The 26,137-nt window shown below is 45.6% G+C and overlaps 2 protein-coding genes and 1 long non-coding RNA gene across 3 annotated transcripts in view; 1 reads left to right on the top strand and 2 right to left on the bottom strand.

Moving 5' to 3' along the window:
* Positions 1-9,926, bottom strand: part of GCNT4 (glucosaminyl (N-acetyl) transferase 4, core 2) — a 28,896-nt gene extending 18,970 nt beyond the window's left edge. Inside the window, exon 1 of the mRNA XM_018053704.1 lies at positions 9,844-9,926. The gene's annotated coding sequence lies outside the window, so the exon portion shown is untranslated. The remainder of the gene's footprint in view (positions 1-9,843) is intronic.
* LOC108636845 lies at positions 10,161-17,048 on the top strand. Its single transcript, XR_001918609.1, has 3 exons — positions 10,161-10,404; positions 13,458-13,610; positions 16,643-17,048. It is a non-coding gene; the product is annotated as an uncharacterized LOC108636845 (long non-coding RNA).
* ANKRD31 (ankyrin repeat domain 31) overlaps positions 20,690-26,137 on the bottom strand; it is a 134,478-nt gene continuing 129,030 nt past the window's right edge. Inside the window, exons 25-26 of the mRNA XM_018053792.1 lie at positions 22,714-22,950; positions 20,690-21,039 (exon numbers count right to left, since the gene is read on the bottom strand). Coding sequence (XP_017909281.1) covers positions 20,894-21,039; positions 22,714-22,950 — 383 coding nt within the window. The 3' untranslated portion in view covers positions 20,690-20,893. The remainder of the gene's footprint in view (positions 21,040-22,713; positions 22,951-26,137) is intronic.

Genomic DNA, 26,137 nt, shown 5'->3' with positions numbered 1-26,137 from the left:
TGACATTCTCATCTGTTTGGATTTAGAGGCAAATGGTGGCTTTAGATAAACCTCTGAAGAAAAGCAAACTCTCAGAGTTATCAATTTAACTCTGATATTGGCATGAACTGAGCAGTCTGCTCACCAGGCTTCAGGTAAGCTCTCTTCAGCTTACAGCATACCCCCTCTTGGATCTCTGAAGGTCACCTTGCAGGTTGGCTGCCTTTGTGAGAGCATGTTTTGCAACAAACTTGTTGTATGTCAAGAAACAGAGTTTCAGCACCATGGAGGGTGAAATGTGTCCAGCGGTTCTTCCCTCCACCTCTTGCATGCTCCCCTTTCTCTCCTCCCTGCCATACCCTCAGCTGCCTCCATCTCACCCTCCTGCTTTATTTGTGTATAACATTAAGGTTTGGAATTTAAAGCCACGGTTTCTGAATTGAAGTCCTAAACTGCACTGACAAGAGGTCACTAATCTCGTTAAAACTTTGCCTCCTCATCTGTGAAAGAGGGTCAGGGGCGCTCACTCCCATGAATACAGTGATGACTAACTCAACTCATGCACTGGGTATATTTTGGCAGGAAAAGCCAATGGGTGCCATTTGAGAAAACCATTAAAAAAGTCAGTAGTGTTAAAAAGTCTTGTTCCTTAGCCTATCCTAGCAAAGCTGTCCCATAAATGTTGGCGAGGTCATGGGTGGGTGAGTGGCTAGATAGATGGACGGAAAGATGGGTGGCTGGCTGGCTGGAGAGGTAGATGGACATGGATGGATTCATGGTTAAAATTTCAACCATTTTTTTTTCCTCTTAAAAAAATTTTTTTTTAAGTTGAAGGATAATTGTTCTACAGAATTTTGCTGTTTTCTGTCAAACCTCAACGTGAATCAACCATAGGTATACATATGTCCCCTCCCTCCTGAACCTCCTTCCCACCTCCCTCCCCACCCCACCCCTCTAGGTTGATGCAGAGCCCCTGTTTGAGTTTCCTGATACACATGGCAAATTCCTGAGGGCTGTCTATTTTACATATGGTAATGTCAGTTCCCATGTTACTCTCTCCATACATCTCACCCTCTCCTCCTGTCTCCCCATGTCCATAAGTCTGTTCTCTATCCACGTTTCTTTCTTTTTTTTTCTTTTTTTTTAAATTAATTAATTTTAATTGGAGGCTAATTACTTTACAATATTGTGGTGGTTTCTGCCATACACTGACATGAATCTGCCATGGGTGGACATGTGTTCCCCATCCTGAACCCCCCTCCCACCTCCCTCCCCATCCGATCCCTCAGAGCTGTCCCAGTGCACCAGCCCTGAGCACCCTGTTCCATGCATTGAACCTGGACTGGTGATCTATTTCACATATGATAATATACATGTTTCAGTGCTATTCTCTTAAATCATCCCACCCTCGCCTTCTCCCACAGGATCCAAAAAGTCTGTTCCATACATCTGTGTCTCTTTTGCTGTCTCGCATATAAGACTGTCGTTACCATCTTTCTAAATTTCACATACATGCGTTAATATACTGTATAAGTGTTTTTCTTTCTGGATTACTTCACTCTGTATAATAGGCTCCAGTTTCATCCACCTCATTAGAATTGATTCAAATGTGTTCTTTTTAATGGCTGAGTAATACTCCATTGTGTATATGTACCACAGCTTTCTTATCCATTCGTCTGCTGATGGACATCTAGGTTGCTTCCATGTCCTGGCTATTGTAAACAGTGCTGCAATGAACACTGGGGTACACGTGTCTCTTTCAATTCTGGTTTCCTCGGTGTGTATGCCCAGCAGTGGGATTGCTGGTCATATGGCAGTTCTATTTCCAGTTTTTTAAGGAATCTCCACACTGTTCTCCATAGTGGCTGTACTAGCCTGCATTCCCACCAACAGTATAAGAGGGTTCCCTTTTCTCCACACCCTCTCCAGCATTAATTGTTTGTAGACTTTTTGGCAGCAGCCATTCTGACCGGTGTGAGATGGTACCTCATTGTGGTTTTGATTTGCATTTCTCTGATAATGAGTGATGTTGAGCATCTTTTCATGTGTTTGTTAGCTATCTGTATGTCTTCTGGGAGAAATGTTTGTTTAGTTCTTTGGCCCATTTTTTGATTGGGTCGTTTATTTCTCTGGTATTGAGTTGCATGAGCTGCTTGTATATTTTTGAGATTAATTCTTTGTCAGTTGCTCCGTTTGCTATGGTTCAGTGGCACTAAGCACATCCACACTGATGCACAACCATCACCATCACTCATCTGCAAAACTTACCATCTTCCCCAAGTGAAACTCTGTGTCCATCAAACACTAAACACTCCCCTCTCCATGGCCCCTGGCAGCTGCCATTCTAGCTCATCTTCCTACAAATTCAACTCCTCTAAGGACCTTGTTTGAGAGGAATCATGCAATACGTCACTTCATAGCTGGTTTATCTCACTTAACACCAAGCCTCCAAGGTTCACTCACGTTACAGAGCATGTGAAAATTTCCTTCCTTTTAAGGCTGCATAGTATCTCCTTGGATGTACAAAACCACATTTTGTTTCTCCATTTGTGGAAAGTGTCTGTTTATGGGCGCTTGCATTGCTTCTACCTTTGTGTAACCGTGAATGCTGCTGCTGTGGACATGAGTGAACAGATACTAGTTCACGGCTTTGCTTTCACTTGTGTCCATATTTTACACGCCTTTATTTTTATATACCCTATTTCTACCCCCTTTCACTGGCTGCCCATCCATCCAGCACTCACTCACTGGGTGTCTACTACATCCCAGGCAGGCACGGTGTTAGAGCCTGGAGAGATGCAACTAGAGACTATGCTGTCTGGCGGAATAAATACACAGAGAAAGAGCCATGAGGTTCTGGGAGACTTGGCAACACCGTTTGAGGAATCCCAGTGGCTTTGTTACATTGAAATTTTGTTGTTTAGAGATAAACTCCCAGAAAAGGTAAGTCACTAGCTAGCATTTAGAAAAGTCTCTTTTCTTTAGAGATTCTTTTGCTGTGGGGTTCATCTTACGTCAGGGCTTCCCTGGAGGCTCAGACAGGAAAGAATCTGCCTGCGGTGCGGCAGACCCAGGTTTGAGCCCTGGGTTGGGAAGATCCCCAGGAGAAATGAATGGCTACCCACGCTAGTACTCTTGCCTGGAGAATTCCATGGACAGAGGAGCCTGGCGGGCTACATACAGTCCATGGGGTCGCAGAGTCGGGCACGACTGAGTGACTTCCACATTTTCGCTTCTCCTTCGCATGCCCCCTCTGGTTCCACATCCCTTCCTCCAGTTCCACAATCTCCACATCACTCTGGCAGGATTTTTCCGCGATCCAGCCTTTGCGACTTATTTTGTGCCTACCTCGTGTGTCACTCCGCCTCTCTCTCCCAACCCATCAGCTTTGACTTCTCTCTGCTTCTGCCCGCGAGTAGGGCAGGCTGTGGCTGGACTTCTCTCTGCTTCTGCCCGCGAGTAGGGCAGGCTGTGGCTGGACTTCTCTCTGCTTCTGCCCGAGAGTAGGGCAGGCTGTGGCTGGACTTCTCTCTGCTTCTGCCCGAGAGTAGGGCAGGCTGTGGCTGGAAGGGCTGAAGGAAGGGAGAACCCGGGGAAGACGACGGCTGGCAGAGAAAGCCCTCCTTGCTGCCCCCAGAAGATACGTGGGGGGCGTGGGGCAAGGATACCACAGTGCAAAACTTCCAGCCACGCCGCAGTGACGCAGAGAAGGAGGAAGAGAAAGGGAACCCAGGGGCTGCGCTATGTCTTGTTCTTGCTGATCCTGGGCTTGCCCTCTGCTGCCATCTGAACGAGTTCTGCCATAGGCTGTCCTGGTAGGAGAAATACCAAGGTCTACAGAAACAGGATTGAAAAACAGGGTTTCCAAGGTTCTGCAGAACCTTTATCCAAGAGCAGACCGGCTGATAGACCTGAGTCTGAGCGCAGCCAGGAAGTCTTCCTCCAAAGTGACAACCTCATCTATTTTCCCCTGAACTACACTGGAAAAACAACAAGGGGGGCAGGAAGAAGGAAAAGCAATCAAAGAGGCAGATGGACAGGGTATCATGGAGATTTCCTAGAGATTACAAATAGTTCCCTTATCACCCAGCACTTTTTTTTTTTTCTTGCCATGCTAATCTCGAATGTCACATTAAAAAAGGTTTGGTAGCATCGTGGAGGAGGAAAGTAGGCTTGGATTTTATGGGGATTTTTTGCAGTTTGGTTTAAAGCTGGTCTTTCAAAGCAGCCTGATGGAGGTGGGAGAGGGCTGGAGTGGGACTGCATAAAGTGCTAGTTGCTTAGTGGTGTCCAAGTCTTTGCAACCCCATGGACTCAAGCCTGCCAGGCTCCTCTATCCATGGGATTTCCCAGGCAAGAATACTGGAGTGGGTTGCCATTTCCTTCTCCAGGGGATCTTCTCCAACCAGGGATGGAACCCGAGTCTCCTGCATTACAGGTGGATTCCTTACCATCCGAGCCACCGGGACTGGATAAAGATCAGGAATGATCATGAAGGACCATGAATGTGGGAGTGCAGGAGTCCAGGCATTTTTTCACGCTCTAGCAACCATGGTTCAAAAGCATTCTCGCCACAAAATTGTTCTGCTTTGCTTTCTGACTTTTAAAACTTATTTTGTGTGTATGATTATATTATTTAAGTGTACTCCTTTAAGAATCATATATGAGTAAAATCTCACATAAAAAAAATTAAATAACCCTAATCTCCCAGCAAAATACAGACTTGACCACAAAATATCTGAATTCTAGAGCCTGGATGGCTAGGGTCCTGAAGCAGAGAGAAGTGACAAGGCACATTTTTTTGCTTCCCATTAGTTGAAAATTTCTGAATTCACCTTAATCTGACCATTAACAAGCTGAAACTTACCTTGGGTCACCTATACAAAAAACCAATTCGCTGATGATATAAACATAATAGGGAGGGAAAAGCAACTGTCAGAGACCAACTGCTCCAGCCCAAAGTACTAGGGAGACTGAATCGTGTAGGAGGGGAGGGCACTCAGGAAGGATCTGGGAAACATGCCTTACCTGGCGAAACCACACCAGGGGCACTCCCAAACAGCAGTAATTTAAATGCAAACACCAATGGGGCTGATGATAAGCATCCTTCTGATTTTAGGCCCCCCCAGGGTCCACGAAGATGCCAAGTTTTTAAGCCTCATTAACTGTGACAAAGGCTGCTAACCAAGATGCTGCTGTTGTTATTACAACCTCGGGCCAGGACACCAGCAGAGAGATCGGCAGAGGGCTCAAAGGTTCACGTGAAAAAGGACAGAAGGACCCAAACAGATCTGGGCAGACTTGGGTCTAGTAAGATGAAACTGAACAGAGATAAATACAAAGGCTAACAGTCAGGTCCACGAAATTAACTGCACTGTACCAGATGGAGAAACGTGATTTCACAGGAGCATCTGGAGAGAATGGTTCAGGGTTCTGGCTGACTGTATATTCAGGAGGAGTCACAGTTTGTTTGGTACAAGACTGACAAAAGATTTTTAAAAGGTAGAAAAACCAAACCAGAAACCAAACCAGTACAATCCTGGGCAACATGAAAATCACAAGCTGTAGAACGTTAGAGCCTAAAGGGATCTTACCGTTTTCCATCAGCGTAGACTGTGGGACAGAGGAATGAATGGGTCTGTGTCTGAGTACCACCCTCTACCAGGACACTGATGGAAAAGTAAGCAACACAGTGAGCTAGTGACCACAGGAGGGAAACGGAAGGCTAAGACCAAAGAAGGGAAAAAACAAAGAGGCATGAAAGCTGGCTCCAAATGTTAAATCATAGGTTTACTGGGCCCCATTGGCAGAGGTTCTGATTCAGCCGGTCTGATGGATGAAGAATCTTCATTTCTAACAAGTTCCCAGGTGACGCTGGTGCAGCTTGTCCACAGATTACACTTTGAGAACCAGTGCTCTAAGGAACAACATCATTGTTTTCACAATATATATATTTCTAAGATTTTACTAGGACATAATGGCCTGTTTTCTGCTAAGTCCAAATTAGGGAGAATTTACTGGTTTTGAAACGCCACACATTTATATTTAAGAATATGCTCCTTTTAAAACCTCATTGTTTAGCAGAAGTTCCACCTTTGCTTTCTGACCCTCAGTGTTTCTTATTAGTTCAGCTTGACAAAGCAGACTTCTGCTTCCATTTCTGGCATTTTTATATAATAGGCAGTTTCCCTCTGGCCTTCTACTTTTCCTTAATTTTCTATTGTGTTCAGCAAATCAAGCTTCATTACATATTAAGATGTGACCTGCTTTTACCAAGTGGTATCTGGTTTCCCATATCTTCTAAAATAGTAAATATTGACCCAATCCTTTCCCTTAAAATCCACACTGAGCACACCATGCCTGGGGGCCCATTAGGTTTTGAAGCAGCTGCATTCAACTCCTGATTAATATAATTTGATCTTATATATGTGAAGCTTCAGCCTGTAGATCCCACTTGGTAAATAACCAGCCTGTGAAAATGCATATAAAATGACATGCAAAGCAATGCAAATTAATACAAAACATATGTCTCTAATTTGCTTGGGAAAAGTCTGTACGCCTTGACATTGTTATTATCGGCTTTGCTTCTTGCGTTCTGACAAGCAGTGACCAGATCCTTTTATGAATTTCATGGAGCATCCAGTACGTGACACTTGTTGACATGCTAAGGGGGAAGTGACCCTGCCGGTGAGTCAGGCAAATGGGATCCTGGCCTTAACTTCCACCGCTGTTGGGCTCTCTGGACTTGGACAGGATCTCAAAATTCTGAGTCTCCGATTCTATGTCTGGAAATGATGGGAATGAGATCATCGTCATAAAACCGCCTGCTCTACGGCTTACCGAGCACTCATTATGCACCAGGTACAATGTACACAGGAACACACTGAACAAAGATGAGGTGCACACAAGTGTAGTGCGCACACGCCTACCTTGTGCACACCTCATGCACACGGGCAACCCTCCCCACAGCCCCTGAGCAGCGACAGAACACACACACCCCTCTGACGCGGGGCCGTTTCAGAGCCCAGGAAACCAGGGCAGAAAGGCAAGGAAACGTGTGCAAGGCCATAAGGTAGGCAGCGGAAGGGTCAGGGCCAGGGACGCTCAGCAGTCACACTCCAGGGGCCGCTCTGAGCTCCAGTGCCGCTCTCTTCCATGGTTTCCATCCATGTTCCTCCTCACCATTAAATTTCCCCGATCTACAAAGTAAAACTTCAAATTTCACGGTCATGCAGGCTTCAAAACATCATTTCAGTAGATGGTGATGGTTTATGTTTTATGAGTTTGATAGTAGAATGGGAGCATAATCAGACTGTTTTTAACCCATTGCAGCTTAGTTATGTGGCTTCTGCTTCGTTATGTGGCTTCTATTCATCCATCAGACCACAGTGATTGTGTGCTTAGTCACTCAATTGTATCCAACTCTTTGCGACCACAGGGACTCTGGCCTGCCAGGCTCTGCCCATGGCATTTTCCAGGCAAGAATACTGGAGTGGGTTACCATTTCCTCCTTCAGAGGATCTTCCCAACCCAGGGATTGAACCCAGGTCTCCTGCGCTGCCTGCCTTGGCAGGTGGGTTCTTTACCACTGAGCCACCTGGGAATCCCACTCATCCATCAGGTCCACCTTAAATCTCCCCAAGAAGGCTTCCTGCCTCCCCCAGATCAGTGAGCTACATCTGTCCCACTGCACCCCAATATGGGCCTGGCACACAGTAAGGGCTCACTGAATTTGGACGGATTGGCTTTTCAACCTCACATCACACAACCTTACTATCTTATTGCCTTCTTCCTGCATCTAAACCAAAAAAGGAAATCACAGTTTTACTTCATAATCATAGTTTTAGCCATCACAGTTTTACTTCCAGTATGTGGGGCTACGATGAGGCCCAGGGCACCAAATCATACTGAGCAGTCACATTCCAGGGGCCGCTCTGAGCTACAGTGCAGCTTTCTTTCTGGGTTTCCATCTATGTTCCTCCTTACCATTAAATTCCCATGATCTACAAAGTAAAACTTCAAACTTCACGGTCACGTGGGATTCAAAACACTGTTTCAGTAGATGGTGAACAGTGTGGCTTCCCTGGCTTCTGTCGTTATTCTCAGAGGACCAAGAACTGGACATCACTACAGCCCCACCTGCCCCCGCCCGCCCAAGCGAGCTCATGCAAAGTCAGTTTCGTAACTACTGACTGCCCACCTATCCTGAGGGAACTTAGTGTGATGCCAAGCGCCCACCTTGACTTACTGCCCAAAACGCGCCATTCACTCTTACCTCCCTCTGGGCAGACCTTGTGGCATTCAGTCAATGTGCCTCTCAAAGGAGACAAATTTACAGTTGTCCCCACTTCCCGCCCCCAAAGGAAATCCTCCTTTCGCTCAGGGCCACACAACCTGATTCTTTGGATACTGTTTCTCTGCAATACAAGCATGATACGATTCAACAGCAGCTTAATCGATCATTTCTCACAGAGAATTGATTCTTAGAAAGTGCAACAGAGGAACTGCTCCCTGCAGTAACCTCCTGACTTCTACAGATTTTACTTCCTCAAGACGCCATCAACAAAACCTGTTAAAACTGACGGCTAGGTTCTAGATTGTCTTAAACTGATAGGTGGTTCAATAAAGGCATGCTTCTGTAAAACCAGAAGAGGTGACTTCTATCTACCAAACCACATGAACATTTAATTTAATATCACTGAATGTCATTCCCAACTCCCTTAATCTGGTTTGCCTCTTTTCAGTTTAAAGGACTTCTGAGAAGAGGGAACGACAAGCGCCTAAGGGCGAACGTCACCTCTCCCTTTTTCCAGCGAGAGGAAAACACGGTTCCCACTACAACCACAAGGAAAACCTCACCAAGGCAGGACAGCTCAGTCCTGAAATGCACATACAGTATCCATCCGCTCGCACTGTTAGCCTACGTGAAGATGCTTAACTGACTCGAGAGTCCAGATCTCTGGGCTCAGATCCTCGGAGGCTCCCAGCTCGATGGAGGAGGTACCGCCACCTCACAAGGGGACGATCCGGGCCAGCTCTGCGGTACGAAAACTTGACCGTAAGCGGCAGGGGCGGCGGGGAGGACCGCTCCGCAGCTTCTAATCCGCGACCTCCTGAAAGACGCGCACTCCCCCCTGGTCCTAAAGGAGAAGCCGCGCCAGCAGCCCATTCCCGCGCGCCGCGCCCCGCGCCCGCCCCTCGCCTCCGCCGCCCCCGGGCAGCGCGGCTCGGCGCCGCGGGTCCAGGCTGCGGAGAGGCTGGCCATGGCGCGGCGCAGCGCGCGTCCGACCCCCGGCTCCGCAGGTCCCTCGCGGACCCGCCCCTCGCCCCTCACCTGGGCGGCTCTCGGGGGCCGGGAGGAGCGAGACCGCAGGACCCCAGCCCGGGAAGGGGCGCGTCGGGGAGCCGCGTCCTCACCGCTCGGGGAGAGCCCGGGACGAAACCCAGGTACGGGTGCGCCCGGCTGCTCCCGGCCTCCCAGACCGGCCCTGCCCGGCCCCGGGAGCCCGGGATGCGGGCACCACGGCCGCGTCTGCAGGGCAGCCTCAGGCACACGCGCGCTGACCGCCCCGCAGCCGGCCGGCCTCGGAGAACTTCCCAGCGTCCGGCCGCCGCAGGGGCCCGAGTCAACGAGCGCGCGCAGCCGGGCCAGGGCTCAGCTGGGCTCGCGCGGCGGCTGCCCCGGGCCGACCCCTTCCTTGCTACCTCTCCCTCCCCCGCCGAGCGAGGGACGCGGCGCCCAGGTTCTCCCCGGCGGGGAAGTGAAAGTCGTGAGCAAGGGGTCCCGGGCATCCGCTGCTGCGCCAGGAGCCCCGCGCGCTGGCCCCGAGCGTTCCTCGCCGGCCTGCGTGGCCGTGGACTTACGAAAAGGGAGCGGGGGCGCCCCGGGCGCGGAGTCCCCGCGGATGGACGAGTCGCTCCGGCCCGGCCGCGAGCTGCGCTTTGGGCTCCCGGCCCCTCGGCGGCGGCGGCGGCGGCGGCGGCAGCCGCTGGCTCCGGGCTCTCGCCTCCTCCTCGTCCTGCGCCGCCACCTCCTCGGCGCGCCCGGCTGGGGAGTCGCTCTCCCCCGGCCGGGGGCTGGGAGCGCGCTGAGCGGCCCCCGTGACGTGGAGGGAAAGGAGGAGCGTCGCCGCCGCGCTCCCGCAGAGGGAGCTCCGGCCCCGCGCCCCGGGGCCCCGGCGCCGCGCCCCGGACTAAGTTCCCAGGTGCGCGGTGCGCTGCGCTCTCCGCCGGCGCTCGGAGCCTCCGCCAGCCTCGGTTCCCTCCCCGCGTTCAACAGCACGAAAGCAGAGGTCTGGAGAGCCAAGTGACTTGCCCAGAGATGATCAGAGGGCGGTGACGGAGCAAACACATCTGCGACTCCTTGCTTTTTCCTTTGCGAGGTCCTGCAGGAATCGCCTCGCTCTCGCTGGTTAAGACCCACAGGTCAGTGTCCCAGGCAGCCTGGAGAAATATCTAGGAGCGGCGTGGGAAGGTGGAGTTTTATGCCCCATAAATAGACTACAAAGTTGTTTTCCCGTCTGTACCTGCAGGTCAAATAGACACTCTAAGGCTTCCTCTTTACCCTCAAGCGGGGGTGAGGGTGGCGGGCCGTGCCGGCATGGTATCCGGTCCCATTTCTGTTCACCCTATTGCCGGAAACACGCCTACTTAACCAACTGGGCAGTATCTCCGCCTCAGCCTTGGTGGCGGGTTCTTGTGAATAGACCAACTCTGAGAAGTGGATGCTCTGCCTTCCATACCTTCTAATTCCCCACCTTCCAGACTTATCTCGCTGCCCTCCAGTCCTTGGTGGCCAGCGAGGCTCCTGGGGGCCTGCCTTAAGGACCGGGGATGCACCAGGGAAGTCAGTCCCAGCCGGTTTCTTCCTTCCGTCTTCAGTTAACCCACGTAGACTGAGCGCCTGCTGTATGCCAGGTGTGTTGGTGAGGAGCCAGATCGGACCAGGTAAAACCGGTTAGGCCTTATGACCCAGGAATCCTAAAAGAGGGAGCTGCATAGGACCCCATATCCTTTACTCCTAGGCTCTGAAATCTGCCCACAGTAGTAGAGACTCTGAGACCAGCCTGCCTTAAAAAAAAAAAAAAAAAAAAAAAAAAAACCCAGTGTTTGGAAAAAGAAGTATTTTCATAAAGTAATACTTTGCAGACTTATTTTCAAGCAAATGGCCAACTTTGCATGAATCTCTCCAGTGGGGCCCCCTGTTTCTGGAAGAATCATTAAAGGTCACATTTTTCACCCTTCTGGTCTCGCTCATGATAATGATAAGAACAACTAAGCCTTCTGCTACCTGCTGTGAGGACTGTTCTAAGCCATTTGGGCAGATTAATCTTTTAACCCTCACAGCTTTATGAGGGAGATGCTATTTTTTCTATTCTGATTTTCCAGAGGAGAGGGAGGCAAGTGAGGGGAAATAACTTGCCAGTAAATGGCAGAACCGGAACTCAGACCAGCGTGGTCTGTCCCAGTGTCCATGAGATAACAGCTGAGGAAGCTGTGACTTCCAGGGCTCAGGGGTCCACCAGCCACCATCAGCCCGGCTCCCACCATAGGCCCCAGTTATCTAAGCAAGGGCTGCTATGAAATCCAAACACATATAGTTTCTCCCAAATTGGTCAGTTTAAAAATGTGGATATATCGTATCATAAAGTAGTTGTCCATTCACTTACTTGCAGCCCTGTTTCCAACTCCAGGATCAACCTTTTGTCACAAAGTAAACTGTTTCTATGATAAGACCTTAAAAAATACCTGTATGAACTTCCCTGGTGGCCCAGCAGTTAAGAATCTGCCTTCCAATGCAGAGGACACCCATTAGATCCCTGGCTCAGGAACTAAAGATCCCACATGCTGTGGGACAACTGAGCCCGAGAGCTGAAGATACCGAGCACTGCCACTAAGACCCAACACAGCCAAAACAATTAAATCAATACCTATTAAAAAGTACCTTTACCGTAATGCTTGTAAACCCTTTCTTTTCTACCCAGACTATATTCAGTTCATTCCCTGTCCTCTTCAGTTACCCTCTTCCCTTAAAGCCTTGCTCTGATCAGCACCCCAGGTCTTCAGAAAGGATGCCTCTCAGCTGCACATGTATGGGTTTATGCTTAGTCACTCAGTCATGTCCAATTCCTGTGACCCCATGGACTGCAGCCCACCAAGCTCCTCTGTCCATGGGATTTGCCTGGCAAGAATACTAGAGTGGGTTGCCATTTCCTTCTCCAGGGGATCTTCCCAACTCAGGAATCAAACCTGCCTCTCCTGTGTTGGCAGGTGGATTCCTTACTGCTGAGCCACCAGGGAAGCCCCTAGGCTGCATGGTGGCCCCCTAAGGCCCCCACTACACCCTACAGTGTGCTTAGCACTCCTAGGGTATTAGTTTCCCGGGACTGCCATAACAAGTCTCTACAGACTGGGTGACTTCAGACAGTATAAATTTATTCTTTCACAATTTAGAGTCTAGAAGTGTGACATCAAGGCATTGGCCAGACTGTGCTCTCTTTGAAGGATCTTAAGTTCAGTAGGGGCTTCCCTGGTGGCTCAGTGGTAAAGAATCTGCCTGCCAATGCAGGAGACTCGGGTTCGATCTTGGGTCAAGAAAGATCCCCTGGAGGAGGAAATGGTAACCCACTCCAGTATTCTTGCCCAGGAAATCCCATGGACAGAGAGGAGCTACAGTGGTGGGCTACAGTCCATGGGGTTGCAAAGGAGTTAGACATGACTTAGAGATAAAACAACAACAACGAAGTCCAGTATGACCTATTCATAACGTGATTACATATGCAAAGACATGAACTTTGAGGGGACACTTGTCAACCCAGTACAACACCCAAAAGTCACTGTTAATGAAAACACATTGTTTGAGCTAAGAATACAAAGAGGCATGCATAAATCACAGACCTTGCCCTCAAAGAAAAGACACTGTAGTTAGAGAGGTCGTAACTCCACAGTAACTCCACATGTCCTGTACGCAAAACATGCATCACCAACAAGACAGGAGATGCTTAGAATCAGCTGCCTGGGACCAAAGGGCAGCCATGCCAGGGGAATTCACTGAGGATTCACTCAGAGTACAGGGAGTTCCGAGCAGGTCCTTGAAGGAAAAGCAGGAAAGGCGAAGCTAAGTAAGGAGGGCTTGTCAAAAGCACAGCTCCAAAGGGGAAGATGTGCCTGAAAGAATCTTACTTCTGAAGTTTTGCTGTAGAAATGGGAGGCTGAAAAGGATGTAGATAAGTGCCATACAGAGTGGAAGAACTCAGTGAATTACTCTATGATAATACTATGCTGTAATACTGCAGCAGTGAGCATGCTGTGAAGTGGTCCCTAATTCATTCATGTTATTTGGTCTTTATGGCAATCCTGAGTGCTGTTATACAGCCAAGGATCCTGGGGCTCAAAGAAATACTAACGTGTCCAGGTAAATCAGCAAATCAGTTGTAGAACTAGTAGGAAACACATTGGTCTTGCTATTCTTCGTTTAGGAATTCCACCACAAAATAATGTGCCTCCTGGGTTACCCTTCCAGTCCTGATTGTGTTGTTCTTGGCCCAAGGAAACCATTTGAAGAAGACAGTAATCCTGCAAGAAATGGAAATGTCTTCTAAAAGTCATGTAAATCCCAAATTGGAATTGTGGTAAGCCCTTCCCAGCCATCTGAATTACTTTCACGAAACCTTATGAGGAATTTCTAATGTATTTAAAAAGTCTTCTTAGGCCTTCAGAGACATCATAGGATCCAGTGTCTTTCTGCAGAACTAACTTAGCTGGTTATCTTAAGGAAATAGGGGCTGAATGGAACTTGAAGGCATGCAGAGACACTGATAAGAAGTTGAGGGGAAGTTGAATACAAAAGACGAGAAATTACACCACAGGTCAGCAGAAACTGATAATTCAAGCTCTAGGTCTGGGCTCACCAGCGTGGAGTCAAGCACAGATGACCAGATCTTGGCATGTTTTGGAGGCTTTCTAATAGTAATTTGTCACAGGCTACCAACGGGAAGCAAGCAGGAAGTCTAGCCTTGGGTTGGCTATCTGATACTTACTGTGTTTCCCTGGATTTTCCTTTACTTAGCAAGCATGTAGCTTGCCAGATTCTCTGCTGGCTGAGTGTTTAAAGGTATATTTAAGGATGAAATGCTTTGGAGACTAATGTGATTCACTGAACTCTTGCTTGTGCAAAATGCTGCACTGGTTGCTATGGAAGAATACAAAAATACAACAGCCCTTGACCTTGGAGAAAATCCCATTTAATTTAGGAGACATGAGACATATAAAGTGTACATGATATAAGTGAGACTAAATGAAATTTGTAAGCAGTTTCTCATGTTTAGATACAACTTCTTACGACGAGGCCCTCCCAGCTCCCCTTTTTAAAGCCAAGTTCTGCTTTGGAGAAAGGACCAGGAGGGGTGAGGCGAGTGGGACAGAGGGATGTGTGGGTGGTGGGGGTAGTGGCTGAGAGCACTGTCCAGGCCCGGAGCCAGCTGGCCAGCTGATGGAGTTTCACAGAAAAGCGCTACAAGGGAAGAGCTTGCTCTCGGGACAAAAGAGAAATAGGGGCCCCTAAGGCTGCGGAGGCAGTAGACTTTTCCCTGTATGTCGACTGAGGGACTCATGTCATTTGGCTTGGCTTCTAAAGGAAAAGGAGACCCACCACTACAGAGACAGGGCTCTAGGGCTCACATTACTATACATAAAGTCATTTGAGGCACAGAGCTAAGCTCTTCCAAATTTAACTGTTCACTCCTTTTTTTTATCTTGGTTTTTTATTTGGGTCAAAATCACCATTTTCTTTTTTTCCCCCTTTTCAAAAAAATTGAAGTACAGTTGATTTATAATGTATTGGTTTCATGTGTACAGCAAAGTGATTCAGTTATGCACACATATATGTTCTTTTTCAGATTCTTTTCCATTATAGGTTATCACAGGATATTGCAAACCAACATTTTTTTAAACCTCTTCATTTCCATCACCAGTATTTCTTTGGGGGACATTTTTACACAGAGACATAGTCTCTGTTTTGTTTAATCATTTCACGACAGTTAATGAGTAGGCAATAATGAACAGAACCAAAAAAGCTGTGCTGAACTGAAGATGCTAGGGGATTGGCAAGGCTCACCCACTAGCTGGGTAACTTGCCTCACCATTTCCTTGCCTCCAGCTTTGAAGGACATGAACCAACTTCGCATCTCAGCCACAAGGCCAGACATCATCGAACTTTAAGGTGTGTCGTGAACAGCTGAAAACAGAAATGTTAACTGCTTTTACCTTTAGAAGTATCACTACTTACATTACAGCTTCAAATGTTTGCACCTACTGTTCCTACTTTAAAGAAGCCTAAATGAAAGAATATGAACTTACAAATACAGCCAACGAATTTAGAAGTTAACTATGCAGCCTATCGGAGAAGGCAATGGCACCCCACTCCAGTACTCTTGCCTGGAGAATCCCAGGGACAGGGGAGCCTGGTGGGCTGCCGTCCATTGGGTCGCACCGAGTCGGACACGACTGAAGCGACTTAGCAGCAGCAGCAGCATGCGGCCTATATGAGGGACTTTAAGATACAGGCAGCTTGATCTATTGTTCAGTCACCAAGTCGTGCCCAACCAACTCTTTGCAACCCCATGGACTGCAGCACACCAGGTTTCCCCGTCCTTCACTGTCTCCTGGAGTTTGCGCGAATTCATATCCATTGAGTCAGTGATGCTTATCTAACTATCTCATCCTTGATCTGGCATGGCTTCAAATTCCATTCTTCTTATTTAACTGGTAAGAGAATTCAGGACATGAAAACATTACAATTAACATTTAAGCAGAAACTTTCCACATTTCTTGGCTTTTATGTGTTTTGAGAGAGATGTATCCCTGGTTTCCTTTTGCAAAGCAGGCTTCAACAAAAATGAAATGAGAATAAATAGAAAATGAGACCGTCCAAAGAAAACACATGTGGAGGTTATGTGCTATTATCCCTCACAGTCTTTGAGAACCCAATGAGACTTCAAATCCAAGTCTTATGGGCACATGCAGTCAATTAACAGGGTAGTTTTCCATGAAAACTGAGTTTGGGCAGTATCTCAGATGAATCAACTTTACTTTCTTTATGCCTGGGGCTCCTAGATTGAAAAAGAGAAAGCCCAAGAGCAGGGATCAACGGATTTGTACTGAAGCTCTTCCAGCAGGAATTTTGCATTCCATTTTCCACCAGCGAGCATCTCTGTCTGCCCTGCCTGTCATTCACCAAAGTGAGTCAACACTGACTCCTCAGAATGTGTAGGTGGCAGGAGTCAGTAGGGCCGCTGTCACTCAGAAAGCTGTCAACACTTTTAATCATAATGTCTATTTTTTAGGCAGATACCTTTGATTTAGAGAGAGGAAACATATGATACCTAACAGCGTGAGTTCTGAAACCAGATTACCAGGTTTGAATCCCAGCTCTACCACTTGGTGGTACAAGTGTGACTTTGGGCCAGTTTACTTCATCCTATACCTTGATTTCCTCATCTGTAAAATGGGGACAATAGTTCTACCTCATAGGGTGCGGTTAAGATTAAATGAGATAATACATTGGAAGTGCTTATAACAATGACTTGGTATATGTTAGGTGCAATAAATACTAGCTCTTACCCCACCCCAGCCTTACTCACATGCTTTTTTTTTTTTTTACTAGCTGAGTCCGGAGTGTGTACTCCTGACTACTCTTCTGCACGTGGGCATGTACTTAAACTTTTCTCAGCCAATCAAGAGTAGCCCGCTTCCCTGGCTAGTGACTGATGTAGGAACAAGCAGAAGGTAAAATTTTGCCTAATGAAATAAACTTTCCTGAGGTGGTGGTGGTGGCGTTCAAGGAAGGTTTCTTCCCAAATGATGTGTGTTGGAGGGAATGTTTCTTTCTTCTTCTAATGATGCTGTTTCTGCATCTACATCTGCCTGAAACAGCAGAGTCATCTTGGCACCCTGAAGGGAGCTGGAAGAAAGATGGAAATAGTCATAACACTGTTGAGTTAAAGAGCTAACCAACCCCCAGATTCCTACCTCTGGACTTGTTATATGAAAGAATAAATTTCCATTTTGAATATGGTTTTCTGTTATGACTTGAATATACTCTGTATTTCTTGAGTATCTAGTGTGTCTGAGATATTTTATTGGAAACATGAAGTATAAAACTATAAAGCTGACCTCGACAAGTTTTCCAGCTACTTGAGGGAAATAAGCCATGAAAAGAACACTAATACCAAGCAGCAAATATTCAGTGCTTGGCCTGAGAAATTAACCCAGGAAGATATGTATAAGGAGAGGGCTCAAAGAATAAGGAAAACATAAATGGACAGATGAGAGAGGGAACATTCTTGATAGTAAACAAAATATTGGGTAGAGTTAGGGATCGTGTTAGTTTGCCAGGGCTGCCAAACCGGACGGCTTAAACAACAGAAGATTATTTCTCTGGAGGGGAGAAGTCTAAGATCGAAGGGTCAGCGGGGTTGATTTCATTCAGAGGCCTCACTCCTTTGTTTACAGATGACTGCCTTTTAGCTCTGTCCTTATAGGGTCGTTTACCTGTTCACATGCACCCCGGGATCCATTAGTACAGCCAAAAATTTTTCATAAAGGACACCAGTCAGACTGTATGAGGACCTACTTCAACTGCCTTATTTTAAACATCTCTTTTAACGATCCTATCTCCAAATACAGTCACATTCTGAGCGACTGAAAGCTAGGAATTCAACATATGAATTTTGAGAGGACACAATTTCAGCCCATAGAAGGGATGAAAAGGGAGTTTTAAGAGTGAGTCAAAGGTTACAGATGATTGGGAGATTAAGCTGGAAAGTTATGTCAGGACCAGAGAGTAGGAGCCTCAAACCTTGGGCTGAGGTTTACTCCTGCAGCAGCAGCAAGGAAGTAAAAATAGACCTTTAGGAAGAAGACTGTGGCACAGTGTGCTGCAGGTTTTTATAAGGCGAAGAACTGGGGTGAGAGAAATGGGATGAGGTTGCACGTAGTCTAGTCCTGATAAAGGACAACTCAGGAAGGGAACTTGAAGGGACTGAATGAAAGAGAAGTGTAAGAGAAAAGGACAAGATGTATTCTTGGACACTGCCAGCTGTCAGGCCAGTGGAAGCTAATCTGTAATTCAAGTCTTAAAAGAAAGTGTTATTTTGTCATAACAGGATTCTGAGTCCAATTCGGGTGATTGGGGTTCCAGCTCTCTGATACTTAGGAGTACCTGTCTGAACGGCTTCCTTGTTGGGTGTGAAGTATCCTGGAGGTGTTCAGGAAGTTAATTTTATTGAAAGGATACAAATATCAGGGATTGTATAATTGGATATTCTTGGAGGTCTCTTATAATAGTTCAAGGTCTAGAAGTTAAACTAACTTTTTAGGGTCTAAAAGCCTTTCATTTAGAACCCAGAATAGACAAAAGTCTTGCCATCACTCCAAACTGCCCAGTCATCTCAGAGGGAAGATCTGGGGTAAGGTAGCTCTCTGGACCCGAGTCTGGCTTGACGTAGACCCTTATGTTTGGTTTGGGCAATACTCATATGCCTCTATCAGGTGTTATGTTAGTTACCAGTTGGTATATTTAATGTTAAATGGGCTTAGAAAATTAAGTTTAAGAATTTGATTACTAAAATGAAAACTCAGAATTGCAAGATTGGAAGAATTGATGCTTTTGAACTGTGGTGTTGGAGAAGCCTCTTGAGAGTCCCGTGGACTGCGAGGAGATCCAACCAGTCCATTCTAAAGGAGATCAGTCCTGGGTGTTCATTGGAAGGACTGATGCTGAAGTTGAAACTCCAATACTTTGGCCACCTGATGCGAAGAGCTGACTCATTGGAAAACACCCTAATGCTGGGAAAGATTGAAGGCAGGAGAAGAAGGGGATGACAGAGGATGAAATGGTTGGATGGCATCACCAACTCGATGGACATGAGTTTGAGTAAGCTCCAGGAGTTAGTTGGTGACGGACAGGGAAGCCTGCTGTGCTGCAGTCCATGGGGTCGCAGAGAGTCGGACACGACTGAGCGACTGAACTGAACTGAACTGAGAACGTATGACTTTTATAAACTGTAATCACTAATAAACAAAAGACCTGCTTTTAAGTTATTTTCTTAAAACTATTTTTAAATTACAAAAGAAATGTTTGGCTTTTTAAATTTTATTTTTTGGCTTTTTTATTTTTAAAATGTTGAATGTAAGCTGCAAAACATCTTTCTACCTTCCCCAGTCCAGCTCCCTCAGGGATAGGCACTACAGTTTTATTTGTAACATTCCAGACCTTTCACTGGACATTCCCAACACCACACACATACTTATGCATACAAATACACATTTCATAACTTATAAAGTATATATACCATATATAAAATATGTATAAATATAAATATATGGCTTTACATATTACACATGTACTCAAGGCATATAATTTTTATTTAACATAATCAGGAGTTATACTAAATACTGTCTAACAATCTGCATTTTTTTAGTTACTTATATATACAATTTCCCATGTAAGTACATATATTCCCAGATGGCCCATGTTTTAAATATCTCCTTAAGGAATGAAAGCCAAACAGATCACCAAATAAGGTAGGCTATTCAAAAATTAGAAAAATAGGGTAGTCTAAGAAAATGATAATGGAATAATTCTTGTCAGGTCTCACACATTACAACATGTAGGGTCACTTTATCCTGAACATTTTCAATTGACTCTCAAAGGAAGGAAAAGTAAAATGATCTGTCTTTACACTTTTATTAATAGGTAAAACTTTTCAGCTGCTTTCTTTTCAGATATTTTAAATTTTTATCTGAATAGAAAGAATAAACACAGTACCAATTTCAAAGTTGCCAAAGGGTGCACGTAGTTAGAAGTCCTTCTTTCCCTGTAGCTCTCCACGGGCAACTGCTGACCAGGTCACTGTGTATTCTAAAGATATTTAAGATGCTGTACATTTAAAATAAGAAAATATCAAGAAGCAACACATTATGGCTCCTCTGCATCCCCACCAAATCCTAGCACTTGCTGCTGCTGCTAACTCACCCCAGTCGTGTCCAACTCCGTGCGACCCCACAGACGGCAGCCCCCAGGCTCCCCTGTCCCTAGAGTAATCTTTATTGCAGTTTGACATTGCTACCCAAAAAATGAGAGAGAAAGGATAGAATTAGGCCACAGAGTTAAAAAGCATATTTGGGAATCTGGGGTAATTACAGATAAGAATAAGATGGCTATCAAAGACAGCTATTAAGACACTTGTTTTTTAAAAAGCTTATGAAAACTTATAAAACCCTTGAATATAATCCTTTAAAAATAACTTCATGGCAATGTAGCAAACTTTACAGGTAAAATATACACCCTACTTAAAATAATCAGCCCCCAAATCAACCCTTGATTCATTGTTTATTGTAAGACAGCACAGCTATAATTCTATCGACACTAAATTTTATGAAACTTATGATAAACCTCTTTCATAATTCTACATTTTGATTTCAATATAAATTCCAAAGTAAATGGGGGGTAGATAGTAAGGTTTTAAGTTCTTTTTTGAAGTAGATTCACTTTATCAGGGATTTTTTAAGACCAATTATCACTCCTAGTTGTATCCTTACTTCCCATAAAGAACAACTGTTATTTATGCAAAAGTGAGGTGTTGATTTAAAGATTAAAAGTCTGTGATAGTAAAAAGAAAGCCAGAGAGTCAATACTGTTTCTGTCAAAAATGTCTTTAATTGCAAAAAGTATTAATCTTACTATAATAGCTGAAGAGTTACATGTTTTCTTATATAGACATTATACTTACACATCTTAAGCAGCAGCTCATAAAGTGTGTGTTAAATAGGTTCACCAGTCCAAACAAGATGAAATATGAACACTGACTAATAACATGAACAAATATCAAATAAGTTATTTAAAAGCAAGGCTTTAGAATGTTAGCTCCTCACATTCCACATAGAACTTCCAATGCTCATCCATTATATGGCATGGGAGGAATTCTTGATCGCTGCTTAACAGTATTTCTTTTATTTGAAGATAATGTGGGATGCTTTGCATTGATTCTTTGGAAGTTCCTGTTTAAAGAAGTGTCAACAAATTAGAAACTGCCTTTTGAAAAAATAAGATTTAAATTTACTTATTACAAACCTTAGACCCTGGTCAAGTGTATTAGCACACATAACGGGTTTTCTTGCCAGGTCATTCTTCACTCACTCCATTTTCTATACCCAAGAGAAAGCTGTAAATCAGCACTGACCCATCTGGGAAGAAAGAAGCCTGTTTGTAGTCTAAAGTACCAAGGCAAAAAAAGGATAACTGACGGTTCTGAAGGTAGTTAAACAAATTCCCTCTGTGCCTCCATTTCCAATAAACTGAGGGTAAAGTAGTTGTGAAGATTAAATGAGACATCGCATGTGAAATGCGTGGCTACTGCCTAATACACAGCAAACACTCAATAATACTAGCTGCTGTTATTGTCTTATTTATCACTGAAGACATTGTTAGGCTGGAAGATGGGTGATCAGTTTTCTAGGTCACACAAACTTGGTTGTGACCTCAAACAAGTTATATGGCTTCTCTAGACTTCCATCTCCTCTGAGAGGTGAGAGGAGATGACCCACGGGGTCCCTTTCGGCTCTGCCCATCTGAATCAATGATTCTAAAACTGGCTTCTTTAAGCTCCCTGCCAGTCTCAGAGAGTCCTTTCTTGGAGACTGGCTATATGACCTGTAAGTCACTCAGCTAATTAAATCTTATTCCAGGGATAGCACCAATATGCGTCTGTGTGACCTCGGCCAGGCAGTTTCAGATAGACACGCTCTAAGTCCGAGAGCTCTGCTCATAATTCTAAGCAGTACAAATGTTTACACAGTTACCCATCTGCATAGATATCTGGGGTTTCTAATAACTAGGACTCATTTATCTTTCTAGTGGTGATCCCACACTAATTTGCCTCTGGAGGATGATCCTTTCCTGTCACACTTGGCCTAGGTGCTTCTGGTGAAATTGCTCTCAACCATGTGGCTGAACCACACTGCCTGCCTCTTGTCAGCTCCATCTTAGGTCTGCAGTCCATCCCCTCCCCTTTCTGCACGACCACACCTTAGTCTGCTCCTGAGGAATGTGCCCATCAACCCACTCCAGTATTCTTGCCTGGAGAATTCCATGGACAGAAGAGTCTGGCAGGCTTCAGGGAGTTGCAGAGAGTCAGGACTGAGCAACTACCACTCACTCACTCAAGGAATGTGCCCAAGCCAGATAAACTCCCTAACATCTTGCCTTACCCTTGCTTTCAACTGATGTGAAAGCTGGAAGAATGCCTTTTGCTGAGGTATGGTAAATGGTCGTGAGACCCCCAGGGAAGGGCGGGGAGTTCCATCAGCACGGCCCAACCAGGCTTCTCCCTAGTAGTCAGGTTCTGTCCTTAGCTTTGGCCCCTTCAAGTCCTCCTTACCCTCTGCAGAGGCACGCAGTACCGCTGTGAACGCTTCTGGATCATCTCCTGATCCCTCCCACCTGTACGTAAGTTACCCACAATAAACACTTCACAACTGTACTTTAAGGAGTTGCCTGCTTAGTGTTTTGGTCTTCAAGTTTCTTCTCTGTTCAGGGGACATTATTCAATGTCTCTGCTTTCCAACATCAATCTGATTGGTCTAGATGTAACCCAATTAGTGAACAGGTATTGATTCATGGTAAGAACATGACCCATTCAGAGTAGGTTACATGCAATGAGATCTTTGCTTCACCTTCTAGAAAAGAGTCACATCCAGGTTCTTCCCCTCTGGACTTGGATCTGAAAGCATGGAGCTCTGGAATGAGGAGAGGAGAGGCTGTTACAAAGGAGCTAAGAAATGGAGAGTGAGAAACACTAGTGGTGAGAAAGTGAGAAACAGGCGCTGCCACTTCCTTGGTAAACACACAGTCATGCTGTCTGAACCCGGGCTTATGAAAACCTATTCCTGGTACACGAACCAACAAAATCTCTTTTTAGGGGGTTTTAAGGCAGTCTGACTTGGGTTTTAATCTGTTACATATGACTCAAAGAATTTAAACCTTTTTACACATGGTCCATACGTAAACAAAATAATTCCTTTATTAGCAGCTTTGTTGTAGACAAAGCTGTCTATCTGAGGCAAGGTATCCCACCAAAGCTGGAAGTGGAGAGCATTCTTTCAAGAAAAACTCATGGAAATAAGTTTAAATATGTACTTAGGTTCATTTTGCTATTATTATCTTAGTTTCATAAGAGCAAGGATGGGCTTGTATACACAAAAGACCTATTTCCTCTGTCCACTGAGTGGGCCTTGCCTTGAAAGTCACAGACCCATACAGGGGCACTTGTGAAAGATGGCTGGGAGCTTTATCTTATCTGTAATGGGCGTAACCAGAAAGGATCAGCACAGTGCTCACACAGCAAAGGTCACCAACAGACCTGCAGGGTGATAAGCAGCAGTAGCTTCAAGGGGAGTGACCTGCCCATTTTCCCAGCTGACATACTTGAAACAGAGGGGCCCAAATCTGGGGTGCGGAGATGACACACCTGAAGTGTTTGAAAGACAGTGTTTTCAGATGGACGTCTGTTAATCTATTAAGCCCTAGAAGTGGGGTTTTCAACCAAGTAATGCTAGTGCTAAACACTCTGATGCTGGGAGGGATTGGGGGCAGGAGGAGAAGGGGACGACAGAGGATGAGATGGCTGGATGGCATCACCGACTCGATGGACGTGAGTCTGAGTGAACTCCCGGAGTTGGTGATGGACAGGGAGGCCTGGCGTGCTGCGATTCATGGGGTCGCAAAGAGTCGGACACGACTGAGCGACTGAACTGAACTGAGTGTTAAACATTCTTTTCCTTTTGCTTTACCATTCCCATCATTCATCACCTTTGTCAAATGAGGAAGTAAGAAATGTGAAAGCTTTCTATAAAACTGTAAAGTGTTATTCAACATTGCTTTGCACTCTAAACGAGCTTTGCTTAGAGATGATTTGGGTTTCTCTCTCCCTCATGGGCTGTAATAAATTGAGAGAAAGGGACCATTTTAGGTCCATCTCCTCTTTTTGTTGTTGTTTTTTGTTTGTTTGTTTTAAGCAGTGCTGACTTTATCAGTAAAGTCAGTAGGATGTGCTGGTTTTGATGTACCACTTTCTCAACAGGTTAGCTGTGACAGTATCCACAAGGGTTATTTGGTTGATAGCTAGTAGCTGTTCACATGGCTTCTCTTTCAAAGGGACAGAGGTCATGGCAGCCAAAATCCCACTCCCAGATCCACTTCTCACTGTTAGCATACTGTTAGTAATTAGAATTACTTCTGAATTTCCTGTAATCACAGGACTTTAGGAAAACTGCAAGGGGCTCCGTGGTAACGGGCGGTGCCACTTCCTTGGTAAACCCATGGACAGAAGTCCTGGAAACACACTATCACACCACAGAATGCAGTATTAAGGACCACAGTATTAAGGACATCTCCTCGTTTCTCACAGTACAGCCTCTTTTCCACAATAACCAGACTGGAAAAATCAGAGGTCACTCTGCAAAACCCCTGCCCTCATCTCCTTTGCCTCTCGCCCTCTGCTGCCTCTCCCTTCTCCCCTGCCTCCTCTTCTGCACCGGGGATCTCTGAGCTCCGTCCACCACTCACTCCCACCCATTTCATTCCAGCCAGTGCTGCCAGGAGCCGGAACTTTGGCTGACCACAACTTCTAACGCTTCCAAGTTTCTTTGTTGTTATCTACTTCTCGATACGTTGGGACCAGGCGAGCAACAAAACCAACAAACAAAACACACACAAATATACAGAAAACTGAGCTAAACAGAGTAAGCCGCATGTAAGGAAATGTAAGAATGCAGCAGATTAATTTCAAATGTACGATCCTGGTTTGAATTGTGTTAAGTAACTATACAATTGCTACATTATCCTAGTACATAACAGTACAAGCTTCAAAAACATTTGAATCATTCTAGACAAGTCACATTCAGCAAAGTTAAAAGACAAACAGCTTCACTAACTTTCCTTCCTTTTTTAAAGCTGAACAAACCTTTTCTCCATGCCACATATGAAAGCATATCTGAAAGCCTGAATGCCAGTATATAATGTTCTAATAACTCTTCACTTTTTCTTTTCATAAAAAATTAAATATATATCTAGTAGAGTATATGTACATAAAATGAGTAAAAATATATCATGAGATGTATTATCAGTCTTCTGAGAAATAATAATAATCTGTTATTAACAGCAGCTGAGGACACAACTACAGACAGAATTACGAGTCTCCTCAGTGGGTCCGCGTCTGGGCTCACTCTGCAAGCCTCCTGGCTTCAGGGCTTTTAGAGCTGAGCTCTTATGTTTTCAGTTCAGTTCAGTCGCTCAGTCGTGTCCAACTCTTTGCGACCCCATGAATCACAGCACGCCAGGCCTCCCTGTCCATCACCAACTCCCGGAGTTCACTCAGACTCACGTCCATCGAGTCCGTGATGCCATCCAGCCATCTCATCCTCTATCGTCCCCTTCTCCTCCTGCCCCCAATCCCTCCCAGCATCAGAGTCTTTTCCAATGAGTCAACTCTTCGCATGAGGTGGCCAAAGTACTGGAGTTTCAGCTTTAGCATCATTCCTTCCAAAGAAATCCCAGGGTTGATCTTCAGAATGGACTGGTCGGATCTCCTTGCAGTTCAAGTGACTCTCAAGAGTCTTCTCCAACACCACAGTTCAAAAGCATCAATTCTTCGGCACTCAGCCTTCTTCACAGTCCAACTCTCACATCCATACATGACCACTGGAAAAACCACAGCCTTGACTAGACGGACCTTAGTCAGCAAAGTAATGTCTGCTTTTGAATATGCTATCTGGGTTGGTCATAACTTTTCTTCCAAGGAGTAAGCATCTTTTAATTTCATGGCTGCAGTCATCATCTGCAGTGATTCAGGAGCCCAAAAAAATAAAGTCTGACACTGTTTCCCCATCAATTTCCCATGAAGTGATGGGACCAGATGCCATGATCTTCATTTTCTGAATGTGAGCTTTAGGCCAACTTTTTTGCTCTCCTTTTTCACTTTCATTAAGAGGCTTTTTAGTTCCTCTTCACTTTCTGCCATAAGGGTGATGTCATCTGCATATCTGAGCTTATTGATATTTCTCCCGGCAATCTTCATTTCAGCTTGTGTTTCATCCAGTC

This window comes from Capra hircus, chromosome 10, assembly GCF_001704415.2.
Source record: "Capra hircus breed San Clemente chromosome 10, ASM170441v1, whole genome shotgun sequence".
In the NCBI taxonomy this organism is placed as follows: Eukaryota; Metazoa; Chordata; class Mammalia; order Artiodactyla; family Bovidae; genus Capra; species Capra hircus.
This window is presented reverse-complemented; position numbering and strand designations above follow the sequence as displayed.